The 14249-nt window shown below is 44.8% G+C and overlaps 1 protein-coding gene across 1 annotated transcript in view; it reads left to right on the top strand.

Moving 5' to 3' along the window:
- The first annotated feature begins 1839 nt into the window (after window positions 1-1839).
- Window positions 1840-14249, top strand: part of LOC144102135 (kallikrein-4-like) — a 196233-nt gene continuing 183823 nt past the window's right edge. The window contains exon 1 of the mRNA XM_077635439.1: window positions 1840-1937. Coding sequence (XP_077491565.1) covers window positions 1936-1937 — 2 coding nt within the window. The 5' untranslated portion in view covers window positions 1840-1935. The remainder of the gene's footprint in view (window positions 1938-14249) is intronic.

Here is a 14249-nt window from a genome sequence, read left to right as displayed (position 1 = left end):
TCGGCCGCCGTCAAGATCTTTCCAAAGCCGTAAAACGAGGCATTGTGAAATCGTGCCTTTCCAACGCTCTGAGCAAGTCCTGCCTGCATTTAGTAGGACGCAGATTTTACATCCAGTTGCAGCGCCTTTCGAGCGCAGGCTGCCAGCCGGCCTTGCTGGCATCAACTGCCGAGAACAGGCTGAAGAAACCAGCCAGCATACCCGATCAAATTGACCGGACGAAATTGGCGGTTATTCCGTACATTCACGGAATTTCGCATAATATTAAGGAGATCGGTGCTAGGGCTGGTGTTAGAGCGGTTTTTAACGCTCCTGAAAAACTCTCCAGGATTTGCAAGAGAGTGAATGCGGAGGATGCGGCCGTCGCTTGTTCGAAGCGGCACCAGCAGCGATTCGTGGCCTGTAAAAAGAGCGTTGTGTACTCGATACCACTTGCCTGTGGTAAGCAGTACATTGGCCAAACTGGCAGGTGCCTTAATGAAAGGCTGAGGGAGCACGCAAGAGATGTCAAGAACAAGTCAGGTAGCAAAATGATTGACCATATTCGGAATTGCCGCAACTGCACTCCCGCGCTCGAAAAAACGTCAGTACTGCGCCGGTGCAAGACACAACATGGAAGAGAGATAATTGAGGCTAATGAGATAGGAAAATCGGGTAACTCATGTGTCAGCAATCCTTCAATTGTGCTCTCAAAAAAAGAAATCAGTTATCTTGCGCAGAATTAGAGCTCGACACATGCCTTCTCTCGTGAGATGATGGGATCTGTGCTGATCTGATATATATGTATGCGAAGGCTCTTCTTTCCCTCTTCTTGTTTGATAAGAGCAGCTGCTGTATTTAAGCAAATGTTCCATCAATAAACACCTGAGTTGTTAGTAAGCGCTTGTCCTGTCTACCTCGTTTCTTTTGTGTCGTGTCTTTTGCGCAAAAAAACCAGAATGTTTTATGCAGTATTTATTCTTTTTTTCTGTAATCTTCTAACGGGATATATGCAAGCTGTTACTGTTGCTTTTCCTCCACCCTCCCTTTTCACTTTTTGTGTGGAATAAATAAATGTTCAAATTCAATTTAAATTCAAGAAGCTGTTGGAAACTAGACGAAATGCGGAAGCCTCCATCCGTGCGTCGCCCTATGCCGGAGCGCAGAAACAACGTAGCTCATTCTCGTCGCCCAGACACGAGTATGATGCTCCAGCACGCACTGTCGTAACGCGATGTTCTAACTAGCACAATGTCTATGCAGCGCAAACAGAGTCGCAGTATCTGCAAATGCTAGCTCGGTGCCAACACGCAAAAGCACCACGGCTCACGCTTCAAAAAGCGGCAGACTGCTCCGGCAACCGCTCGTTGTCCGGCCTAAGGCCGTGTGCAATACAACAAGTTTTATGGATTTCCGAACACTTTCAGCGGACATTTCGGGCATCCACACGAGTATCAGGACTCATCGCTGGTCGAGAGATCGAGGAACTCCGCATCCAACTTCGTGGTGCGCAATAGATACGGTAAGTGAGGATTCAAGGTAGTACTGAGCTCTGAGGCGAATAGTGCCTGAAAACATCGCGTTTGAGTATTAGGTCGGTTTCAGCAACACAATATGGTTGTTCTGTAAGTGCAAAGAGCGCAAAGATAAGGGGACTTCCGTGCTGTGCTGCGCCCTCCGCAATCTTCTCCTTGGAAAGCGCGCTAACCTCAGCACTCTGAGCCCATGTGCGGTAACAGCTGACGCCGTTCGCCTACATCGCATCGCGGGAGCGCGCACTCCACGCGTGGTCCTCCGCTTTGGTGGCGAGGAGGAGCACTGGATGGACCGGTCCGCCACTACTCCCAAGTGCGCCCACGTTCTCGGAAGGAGCGGTGCGGCCGACAGTCCGCGCTCAGCTCATCGTACGGCAGGTCGGCACCGTTACGCCCTCGGCAGAGGACTCCGGCGACTAAAATGTGAGTGAGACTACCCGCTGTGGCTGCAGAACCCTCTGTTTGCTAACCAGCCCCTGATCAGTTACCATGTGGTAGTCTTATCATGCAAACTACTTCGTTGCGTTGTCAGCTGACCCTTCCTTATAAAGCGCTTGCACATGAAATACTAGTACAGGCGCTACGAACAATTTTGTCCACAAATTTAGCCGCAACACCCATTCGAAAACTTTCGGGACGATTTATACGTCGTTGCGTTCAGACAAACATTTCGAGGACTATCCGAACAGCGAGTCGATTACACTAACTCTACCAAATTGTACGAACTGTTCTGCTGCGTTTTTATTGTTGTTACTTCCTTGTTGTTATGTCCTTCGGTCACTGGCTCGTTTATATAGTACCCATCACAAAACTCCTGTGCTGAGTTCCGGGGTCCCTCCTTTATAAAATATGTGATATAAAACCATGGTCTCATCATCAGGATGATTACGCCCATTTCCGGGCAAATGCCTTTCCCAAGTCTCACTAATTAAGATTATCCTTCCATTATCTCTAATTATGCTACGCTTGCCTTCTCTTGTCACCCACTCTGCTACCCTAAGGACCAGAGGTTATCTTGCATCGCAGTGCATGCCTTGCCCAAGCCAATTTCTCCCTCTTGATTCCGATTAGGATGTCATTGACCTGCGTTTGTTCCTTCACCCACTCTGACCTCTTCCTATCTCTTAAAGCTACACCTATCATTATTCTTTCTCCTGCGTTACCCCCGAACCTTTTTCGTCGGCCTTAACGTTTCTGCCCCATAATTGAGTACCGGTAAGATGCTGCTGGAGAAAAACAGACCAGCTAGCCGGCCTGATAAAGTCGACAGAATCAAAGCGGCGGTTTTCCCGTACCTTCCCGGGATTTCGCACACTATTAGGACCATCGGTGCCAGGGCTGACGTCAGAGTGATTTTTCCCCACCGGAAAAACGACCTACAATATGCAAGAGATTGAATGCGGAACACACGACCGTCACTTGTTCAAAACGTCAATAACAGCGCTTCGCTAGATGCTCGAAGAGCGTCGTCTACTCTATAGCTCTATTCTGTGGTAACCGGTATATTGGGCAGACTTGGAGGTGCCTTGCTGAGAGGCTAAGGGAGCACTCAAAAGACGTTAAAAACAAATAGGGCAGCAAAATTATTTACCTCGTTCGAACACGCAGCAATTGCATTCCCGCCCTTGGAGACAGCGCAGTGTTGCGTGCGTGCAAGATGCAGCTAGGAAATGAGGTGATAGAAGCCGATGAGACCGAAAAAGATGATAGCACGTGTGTCGGCAATGCCTTAGGCTCACGTTCAAAAAAAGAACCTTGCAACTCTCCTCTTTGGATGATAGGTTATTAGTGGAATTGATATGCTCGTGTGTGAGGCCTTTTTTTTTCACTTTGTTGACAAGAACAGTTGCTGTATAAAAGCAGGCGATCTGTCAATACAAACCGAGTTGTTAGCGCTTTGTCGTGTAAAGTTCGTTCCTTCTTATGGTGTCTTTCTACGCTTCACTTCACTTTATTACCTTAAAGGCCCCTGGGATTAGGGGTATTACATAAGAGATGGGTTACATGTTATAAATCAGTTTGAATAAACAAAGAAAACACGTAAGGTACATAAATTATTCGCTGTTAAATATAGTCGCTAAACAGTTCACAAATGTTGATGGACAGGTGATTGCGGCGATGCCGTGTGGCAGGCTGTTCCAGTCCGTGGCTGAGCGTGGAAAGAATGACGATGCAAATGTAGTAGTGCGCGTGCGAGGCTGGGCAACCTGAAGGGGAAGACCAATGCGGGGGGAAATGCGTGTCGGCGGATTGATGTAGGGCGGACGAAGAAGTGAGCTGAAATAAAATTTTTAAACAGGCAAATACTAGTAATACGACGTCTACAAGCCAAGGATGTTAAGCCTGCCTCTTGTTTTAAAGATGATATACTGACATTATATGAATAGCACGAATATATTAATCCCGTTGCTCGATTTTTTTACTGATTCAAGGAAATTCGTTAGATTAATTTGGTTAGGGCTGCAAATAGCACAGGCGTATTCTAATTTTGAACGAACATGTGATTTGTAGGCAGGTAATTTTAGCTTAAAAGAACGTCTTGCTGGGATAGTTGGTAACTGTACATCTTAGGTTACGGCGCGAAAACAGACACAACACAGAGGCAGAAAGACGGGACGGAGCGCCACTCACAACTGATTTACTGAAACACTCACAACTGAAATCAGTTGTGAGTGGCGCTCCGTCCCATCTTTCTACCTCTGTGTTGTGTCTGTTTTCGCGCCTGTAACCAAGGAAGTAATTTTAGGTTCTGTGGCGCATCATGTAGATGTCGTTTTAAGAATCCAAGGTTTCTATTAGCGGATGATATGACTTTAGTGACATGCGCGTTCCAGATTAGTCATTGGACATTGTTACGCCGAGGTATTTATAATTCTGAGCTAATGCTACCGTGACGTGCGAGATTTTATACGAGAAGTGGAGAGGATTACGTTTTCGGTTAAATGACACGAGTTTATATTTATTGGGGTGTAGATCCGTGAGCCATTGGTTACACCAGTCCTGTATGCTGATTAAGTCATTCTGGAGGGCGAACTGATCATAGGCGTTATTTATTGTACGATAGATGACACAGTCACCGGCAAAAATACGGACGTTACACGAGACATGCGTTGGTAGGTCATTAATGTATATTAAAAATAATAGGTAACCAAGGACTGCTCCTTGCGGGACCCCTGGTGTTACAAGAAGACAACTAGAGGCTTGATTATTAACGTAAACAAACTGGATGTGGTTTGCCAGGAATTCGCTTATCCACTGTAATATGTTAGGATGAATATCTAACCAGGAAAGTTTAGTAGCAAGCGTTTGTGAGGGGCTTTGTCAAATGCTTTAGCGACGACCAGGAATATCGCGTCAGTTTGAAGGTTAAAGTCAAAATTCACATGCAAGTCATGGATGAAAATGGCCAGTTGTGTATCGCAGGATAGGTTCTCACGGAAGCCTTGTTGAGCAGGATGAAAAAAATTGAATTCAACAAAGGAGTAAGCCGGGCTAGTTGGTACATTCTTTGCATGGAAACAGCGCAGCAGACGGGACCATGAAAGGAAGACACACACACGGGCGCTGCTTCCTTTCTTGATCCCGTCTGCTGCGCTGTTTCGATGCGAAAAAAATTAAACAGAATGAAGAAAGTTCATAATGTGAGAATAAATTACATGTTTCATGATTTTGCATGCCACACTTCGTAAAGAGATGGGGCGGTAATTAAGAGGTGATTCTTTGTTACCTAATTTGAAGACCGGAGCAACCTTCCTCATCTTCCAGTCGCTGGGTATGCTACCTGTGGAAAGTGATTGTGCAGAAAGTTTTGATAGATACGCGGCGGAAGCATAGCGAGTATTCTTGAGGAACTTTGGGGTGATTTCATCAGCACCCGCAGAAGATTTGACCTTGATATTTTCAATGATACATATACTGAACAGAAAACATGATTGAAGCCATATGCAAACTCAGGTTGGCAGTTTCGGCAGATAGTGGCATATCAGTTTCGTGCGTGAGGACGGGTGACAAAGCGGTGTTAAAAATGTTTTCACTTTTAATGCCGTCGGTCATCTCGCCAAGTTGGTTAGCTAGTGTGATGACCGGAGCCTGTTGAGGGTTTAGTACTTTCCAGAACTTCCTCTGATTATTTGTTAGGATCTTGGGCAGGTCACTTTGGAAAAAAATGTGCGTTTGGCATTAAGGATAGACTGCAGGTATGTTGACTCGACTGCGCAATATTTGTTCCAGGCGCATGCGCTCGGGTTGCGCTTTGCTGCAATGAAAAGTCTTTTTTTGTTTTCGAGTGTTTTCAAGACCATTGAAAACCATGGTTTGTTGTGTTTGGCACGAAATGTGATCGTGGGAATAAACTTCGCTCTCATGCAGTTCTGTCATTTTAGCTTTGAAAGTAAGGTAGTTTTCCTCAATTCATCGATCAATGAAACATGTATCAAGTTTGGAACGAACGCCATCAAATGGTTACTAATTTCTTCGCATTCCCTCTGTCATAAAGGCGAATTGTTTTATGGAATGTGTGGCGCGATTCCGGGATGACGTGAGAGTAGCGTGTAAAGTTTTTGGTCACTAATCTCGTGGAGTTAAGTAAGCGATTATAAACTTTCTGGGAGATTAGTTAGAATAAGGTCCAATATGTTGGAGGATGCATGTGTAACGCGTATGGGTTCAGTTACTATCTGGGTTAGATTGAAACTCAAACAAACGTCGATAAATTTCGTCCTTTAGGTGTTTTCTATTTGGTTTTAGGTTGAGCCAGTCAATGAAAGGGTAATTAAAATCACCAAAAAAATGAATGCGCGCGTTGGGATATTTGCCAGTTTTCTGTGTGACTTGTGTGTGTTCCTTCTGTGTCGTCTTCAGCGCTGTAGATATGGAGGATATTTGATTTAGACTATCGTTTAACTGCGAAGAAAAGTTTGGACTACCGGAGGGGTGTCTGTAGCAGACACTTAGCATGACGGTTTGTGGTACGGAACGACAGATTACCCATAGTATTTAAAGCTCCGAATGGATGTTCATAGCAGAACACGGCAACAGCTGGTTAGTGCCAATAAGAACACCTCCTCCTCGTGAGCCCTTGCGGTCCTTGCGAAAAACGTTAAATTTCGGTAAATCAGCCGAAACTTCTGGATCGGTGATGTCGTCTGTTAGCCATGTTTCTGTTAGCAAGAGTATATTGCTGGCAGATGATGAAACGAGATTACAAACGTTTTCACGCTTGGCAGGAAACAGCGTATATTGGTAGAAATAATAGGAAAAGAAAGATTTGGCAGTTTACCGCGAGGGCTGCTACAAGAAAGTTTAGTAACGCGACGATAAGTCGTATGGTAATCGGTAATAGAGTCAGGGCAACCTTGGGCTTTAATAAACCATATTATCAGGCAGGCTTTCGTAAAGTATATTCGACAATAGATCATATTCACACCATCAATCAGGTGATAGAGAAATGCGCAGAATATTGTCACGCCTGTGAAGCCTGTAGAACTTCTTCGCGGAGACAAGTAGGTACAACAAGGAGGTAGGTTGTTTTGTTCGCTGTAAAGTTCTTCTTCACAAGGACCTCATTCTGCACACAGAAAGAAGACAGTCCTCGCTTGAATGAAGCGGGGGGTGAAGAAACCTTGCCTTCCAGGTACTCGATGAGGCCTTTTAGGTTGGGGTCCGAGCGTTGCTGCTGAGCAAAAGAGCTTGCGCTGATGGGTCCCAGGAAGGCGTCCTCATCGTCGTCCAGCGGCGGTGCATCTACAGGGGCTCGTGAGCAGTCCTTACTGCAGCGGCGTAGGTCATGGCCTGGGGTTCTGTGGCCGTCGGGGTGCCAAGTGCCTGTTGCACTTCTTCCCGTACCACGTTCATCAGAGTCGATGCTTGTGGCTGTGGGGAGGATGGCAGTAATAGGCGTAGCTCCTCTCGGACGATTTCGCGGATAACGTCCCGCAAGCTGTCGCTGGTGGTGGCCGGCGTGTCCGAACGGATTGCATAGGCAGAGGAAAGGCGGTTGTACTGCCGAGCTCGGACGTCGAGGGTCTTCTCAATCGTGCAGGCTTCCTGCATGAATTCCTCGACCGTTTTTGGCGGCTGACGGACGAGGCTGCCAAAGAGTTGTTCTTTTACGCCGCGCATTAAGAACTGAACTTTCTTTTCCTCGGTCATCCCGGGATCGGCGCGGCGAAATAGGCGCTTCATCTCCTCGACGTAGCTGCGGACGGGCTCATTCGGAAGCTGGATCCTGGACTCGAGGAGTCGTTCGGCTCTTTCTTTCCTCACGACACTGGTAAATACCTTCAGTAGTTCTCTCTTGAATAGCTCCCATGTCGTAAGGGACGACTCGTAGTTTTCGTACCACGTGCGTGCGGAGCCATCCAATGAGAAAAAAACGTGTCCAATCTTTGCCGCATCATCCCACTTGTTGAATGACGCCACGCGCTCAAATTGATCCAACCATTCTTCAGGGTCTTCGCCTAGGGATCCATTGAAAGTTGGCGGCACCCGCGGCTGCTGCAGTATGATCGGTGTCGACATCTTCGGCGAGGTTGCGGTGCTCGTAGCCGCGTCTTTTCGCTGTCTGGTGCGGTCCGGCAGTTTCCCGAACTCAGGCTCCTCTCCCTGGAGACGTCGGCTGGCGCGCTGAGCTGCTGGCTCGTCCTCGGGTGCGAAGCGCTCAGGGCTGGCTTCACGACTTGAAGGGGGCGTCCGGAACATGGAAGGCTACCCCGCACCTCCACCAGATGTCACGTAGTGGTGACGGCAGTCGAAGCAGCGATGAAGACGGACGAAAGGATCTTCTAAAAGAACTGTTTATTGGGCTGACTTGCACCCAAAATGGACTGAATCACTCGGCGGCGGCGAAGCGACAAGCGTGCTCGGCGGTCGTCGAACAGAATGCCCGCCGCTGTCGGCCGTGCTCAATTTAAAGCTGATAGCGAACATTCGAGATAAAGGCCGCAAAGTTACTAGAACATTCCGGAACAACGTAGAATCAGCTTTGCCTGGCTGCGATCAATCGAGATAAATCTAGTCGCGTCTTGCGTCGCAAACAAAGCGATAAGGTGGTGTCGCGGCAGATTTGAAAAACGAACAAACACTGCAAATATTGGCGGCAATATAAGCAACTCCTATATATATAGCCTTCATTGATCACGAAAAAGCATTTGAATCAATGGAAACATCAGCTGTCATATGCGGAATCAGGGTGTAGAAGAGTCTTATGTGAAAATGCTGGAAGATATCTATAGTAAATGCACAGCTACCATAGTCCTCCATAAAGTCAGCAATTCTTCTCATTCTACTGCTGTTGATGTAACGTCAGGTGTGCCTCAAGGCTCCGTCCTTGGACCACTACTCTTTTTAATATATATAAATGACTTGCCGCATAACATTTCTTCTAACATTCGTCTTTACGCTGATGACTGCGTTTTATACGAAGTAATTAATGGCCCTAATGATCACCGTCACCTCCAAGAGTCATTTGCTATGTTTTGTAGTTGGTGTAGTACCTGGCAAATGAGAATTAATTTCGACAAAACCGTCCTCATGTCTTTTTGTAACAAATCTTCCGTTTCCCATTTTAGTTACTCTTTCAATGGCCGTGTGGTGGATAGGGTCTCGCAGTACAAATATCTTGGTGTCATATTCACGCATAACATGTCTTGGTCTAAACACATTGATTACGTATGTAATAAAGCACTAAAAAAACTAGATTATCTACGACGCACGCTACCCAATTCACCAAAAGACACAAAGCTACTGTTGTATAAATCTCTAATCCGCCCTGTTCTTGATTACGCAGCTGTAGTGTGGAACCCGTACAAGCAATTCGAAATTAACATGTTAGAAGCAGTCCAGAAGAAAGCTGTGCGTTTTATATGTCATCGTTATGATCGCGATTTCTCACCCTCTTCTACACTTCTCTCATTGAATTTAACCACGCTGTCTGTCCGTCGCCACACTGAATCATTAAAATTCTTACATTGTGTCGTCAATTCCTCAGTAAGGCTGTCAGCTAACCACTACATTAACTTTGCACCATTATCATCTACAAGAAGTCATCACGACCTTAATTTGATACCGTATTTTGCGCATGCTAATTTGTTCAAATTCAGTTTTTTTCCCCGTTCAATAGAAGCCTGGAATTCTCTACCCGGGTCCATTCGTTCTTGTCCATTTCAAAACTTTGTAACTGCCGTTGAAGACGCATAATAGCTGTGTATTCTTACCCTGTCGTTAACAGTTCCTTTCTTGTTTGATATTTCATTTGTGATTTTAACTTTTTGTAGTGCTCACTTTGTACATTTTGCTGCATTTTGTTTCCTTGCATTTTTGTGTTTTCCCACTCCTGCCATAGCGCATATAATTGCGCTGCAGTATGTATAAATAAATAAATAAATAAATAAATAAATAAATAAATAAATAAATAAATAAATAAATAAATAAATAAATAAATAAAAATAAAAATCCAATAAGGAAGGGCATCGGGCAGTGAGACACGATCTCGCCAGTGCTATTCACCGCCTGTTTACAGGAGGTATTCTAAGGCCAGAATTGGGAACAGTTGAGGATAAGAGTTAATGGAGAGTACCTAAACAATCTGCGATTAGCTGATGACATTGCCTTGTTGAGTCACTCAGGAGATGAACTGCAAATCATGATCAATGAGTTAGACAGGCAGAGCAGAATGCTGGGTCTAAAAAATTAACATTCAGAAAACCAAAGTAATGTTCAGCAGTCTAGCAAAGGAACAGCAGTTCACAATCGGCAGCGAAGAGCTGGAAGTGGTAAAGGAATGCGTCTACTTAGGGCAGGTAGTGACAGCTGATACGGATCATGAGAGGAAATTACCTAGAAGGATAAGAATAGGGTGGAGCGCATATGGCAGGTTCTCTCAGATCATGAATAGCAGTTAACAAATTTCCTTCAAGAGAAAAATGTACAACTGTATCTTACCGCTACTCACCCATGGGGCAGAAACGTGGTGGCTAACGAAAAGGGTTAAGCTTCAGTTAAGAACAACACAGCGAGAGATGGAAGCAAAAATGAGAGGCGCATCGTTAAGAGTCGGAAGCGGGTAGAGTGGGTGGGGAAAAAACACGTGTTTATGACATCCTAGTCAAACTCAAGAGGAAGAAATAGGTTTGGGCAGGGCATATGTAATGCGAAGGCAAGATAACCGCTGGTCCTTAAGTGTAACGGAGTGGATTCCAAGAGGAGGCAAGCGTTGCAAAGGACGAAGAAGTTTAGGTGGGCGGATGAGGTTAGCAAGTTTGCAGCCATAGGAAGGGCGCAACTGGCAAAGGAAAGGCTTAATTGGAGAGAAATGGGAGAGGCTATTGCCCTGCAGAGGGATATAGTCAGGCTGATGGTGATCATGATGATGATGATATGGTGTCCAACCTGCCCACATTGTCAGACCCATTTAGTCCTGAGAGGCTGTTTGGGAAGATCAACCTGGGTCGCAGGCCACACCAAGCGGCCAAAGTCCCACCGATGGCAACGCCTTCCATAGCACATGTCTTGTGCCTCTGCTCGCCTGCCCACCAGGGGGCTTACTTGCCAAGGTGCAGCCGGTGTAACCAGGCGGGAACCTGGCGCACTAATTAGACGGCACCGCCCCTAAGCGGAATGAGCAGGAGGTTTTAGGAGGAGGACGTGATTCGAATGATGCTTGCATTTTATTAATTAATTAATAGCTAATAATTAGCTCCTCGAAGGCCCCAGTTAAGGGGTGTTACATGGGGGGTGAGCGGGAAGTACAACAGTTGTGAGAAGAAGTGGTTTACGATGGCAGTCTTGAATTGTTGAAACTCTGTTAAAGAAGCGATGTGGCCGGGAAGGTCGTTCCAGTCCAGGTCACTAAAGAGAAAAAAAATTATTTTTGGAATGTGGTGGTATGGGCGCGCTGGTGGTAGACGGCTTTCCAGTGGCTATGACGGGATAAACGATGGGCTGGACGGATGAACGCGTTGTCGGGTGGCAATCTGTGAAAAAAACTTATGGTAAAGAGAAAGGCGAGCTGTTTCAATTCAATTCAATGTTTATTTTTCCAGAAAGTGCCTGGAGGGTCTCCCAGGCTAAACGCTGCTCATGCAGCTTGACTAAGGCCAAGAAGACCGATACATAGCAGTATCCGTAACATCATATTTTAGTTAAAACAGACATGTTACCTCTAGTTTTCAACAGTAAACACAAATTTTGTACAATATTCGGAGCACTGAAAGTTATAGCAGCTAAATAACATAAGTCAGACATTAAAAAAAACACATTTCAAGAAACGTGACAAAAACATTGTACAATTTATTTGCATGCAGTGAAGCACAAGAACAGAAAAAACATAAGGTGTAACAAAACAAAGTATAACAAAACAAGTATTGCCAGAGGATAGCAATTACAAAAAACAAGATCTCAAACGTCTTCTACTCAATCCTAAAGTGCGAGTATTTTTGTTTGGTATAAGTGCGCGGTTATGTGATAACTCTTGGTATTTATAAAAAGTTCGGAACCGTGGAATTTCCCACAAATCTTTATATCTTGTGGTTACGTTAGTGTCACGGCGCTGCAGAGATACTAATGACATGAGTTGGTTGATTGTAGCAAGGGAGGAAAAATAAATTGTTTTCAATAGTCGGAATTCATAAACATCCTCATTACGACGTATTTCAATAATTATGAAGGTACTTTCTGTAGTGGCCTTTGGTTCCATATTCGCAATATGACGAATTATTCGCTTTTGTATTGTTAGAAGCGTGTTTAAATTTCTCTTGGTTGTCGAGATGCTAGAGTAGGAAGTTCAATTGGGTTACACTGGTGCGATAAGAGTATTTGGAAGGAATGAGTCGTGAAGCACGAATCTGAATAGATTCCAGTAAATTAGACAGGTTAGTTTGGTGAGGATGGATTATAGAATGTGCGCACCCTAGTTAAGGTCTGACGAGCGATACATAAGCGATTAGCTCGACTGAAGCGGGTGCTATGGCAATGTTGCGTCGTAAGTAACCCAAGACGCGATTGGCAGAGTTAGCGATATGAGTAATATTGCTTCTCCAGGATAGGCCACTGGAGAGATTGATACCTAAGTACTTGATAGTGTCGGTTTGAGTTATAGGACAACCGTAAAGGAGGTAGTTTTTGTTAAAAAGTTTTGTTAACATTTGGTTTCATGAGCCAGGTGCCGCACCATTCTTGCACTTTGATGAGACCGTTGTGTAGGGTGTCAAAATCAGATAGCTTATTTAAAAACGGATTATCACAGTCCTGTCTACCTCGTTTTACGTCCATTCGCGGTTCTTTTACCTTTTAAACATGCCAGACCAACTGGCCCAAATTTTTTCCTTGTTGGCTTATCACACAATTATCGGCAAACAGGCGTATGTTAGATGTTATGTTTGATGTGAATAACGCGCTAGACACTGACAAAAACGACAACTTGAACGGCGGACGCAGTTGTTGTTGGGTAGTTCGTTAATATAAATCAGGAAAAGTAGGGGACTAGTACAGTACCATGGGGAACACCTGACCGGACATGGGAGAGGGTAGATGAATGGGAATTGGCGACAACAAACTGGAGACGATAAGTTAGGAAATTGCTCACACAGTTGAGCACACAGGGTCTAAGTTACGACTTCACATTTTAAGTAACAGGTGAGAAAGTGGGAATTTCCCAAATGCGTTATCAAATTGTAAAAAAAGGAGTTAGTTTGTACATTAAGGTCAAAGATAATGGCAATATCATGAAGGAAAAGAGCAAGTTCGGATTCACAAGAATAGCCTTGACGGAAGCCAGGCTGGTTGGGGTGAAAAAAGCTGACAGATGATAAGAACTTTGCATAATATGCTCCATAATTTTTTATCAAAAGCTTGTGATTGATATCCGTCGGCATTTACTGGGGCACGAGCGGTTACCCTTTCTGAAGACAGGAACGACCTTCCCGATCCTCGAGTCAGCGGGAATGGCACCAGAAGTTAGCGACTGCTGAAATATGAGCTGCAAAAGAACGCTACTTACTCCCATGTTTAGTATTTTGAGCAACTTTAGCATTAATGTCATTTGTTCCAGCCGAGGACGAAATCTTTAGTTTCGCTATGACGTTAGAGATACAGTTCGAGTCGAAGGTTATAGGACACATTTGAGGATGAGCATATTGTGGTGGCAGTAGCAGGTTTACAAGGGACTCATTAGTGAAGAGAGCACAAAATGCATCATTTAGCACATCAGCAACATCGTGATTAGGTACATTGCAGCCATCGGTACAAGCCAAAGAAATATTCCTTGAAAGAGAAGGATTGATGGTTTTCCTTTTTTTTTTTTGGGTGTCGTTACGCAGCATAGAGGGCAGAGCGTTATTGAAATAGTTGTGTTTGGCGCTATGTAATGATATTTTTTGTACTTCTTTGCATGTAATGATTTTTTTGCAAACATACTTAGTTCATGCACGCTCGTTGTCTGAATGCAGCACAAAAAAGCCTTTTTTCTTGTTGCTCAAACGCTTTAGTCATGAGTTGAACCATGGCGACTGCGCACGCTGAGTTATTGTGATAGTAGGGATGCATTTTGTGATTAGACGTAACATTTATGTTTCAAATGGTTGCGAGTTAGTTTCAACAGGACGCTCTTGATGACTGGCTGCGAAAGGTTCACAAAACGATGCTAGCCCAGCATTCATAGCCACATAATGACCTTTATCTTAGAGTGTTAACGTTTTCTTAGTATTTTTTTTTTTGCTTCTGAGTGCACTGCAGTGTAGA

This window comes from Amblyomma americanum, chromosome 8 (assembly GCF_052857255.1).
Source record: "Amblyomma americanum isolate KBUSLIRL-KWMA chromosome 8, ASM5285725v1, whole genome shotgun sequence".
NCBI classification, from domain to species: domain Eukaryota; kingdom Metazoa; phylum Arthropoda; class Arachnida; order Ixodida; family Ixodidae; genus Amblyomma; species Amblyomma americanum.
Note: the sequence above shows the minus strand (reverse complement) of the source record. Positions and strands in the feature narration are given on the sequence as shown.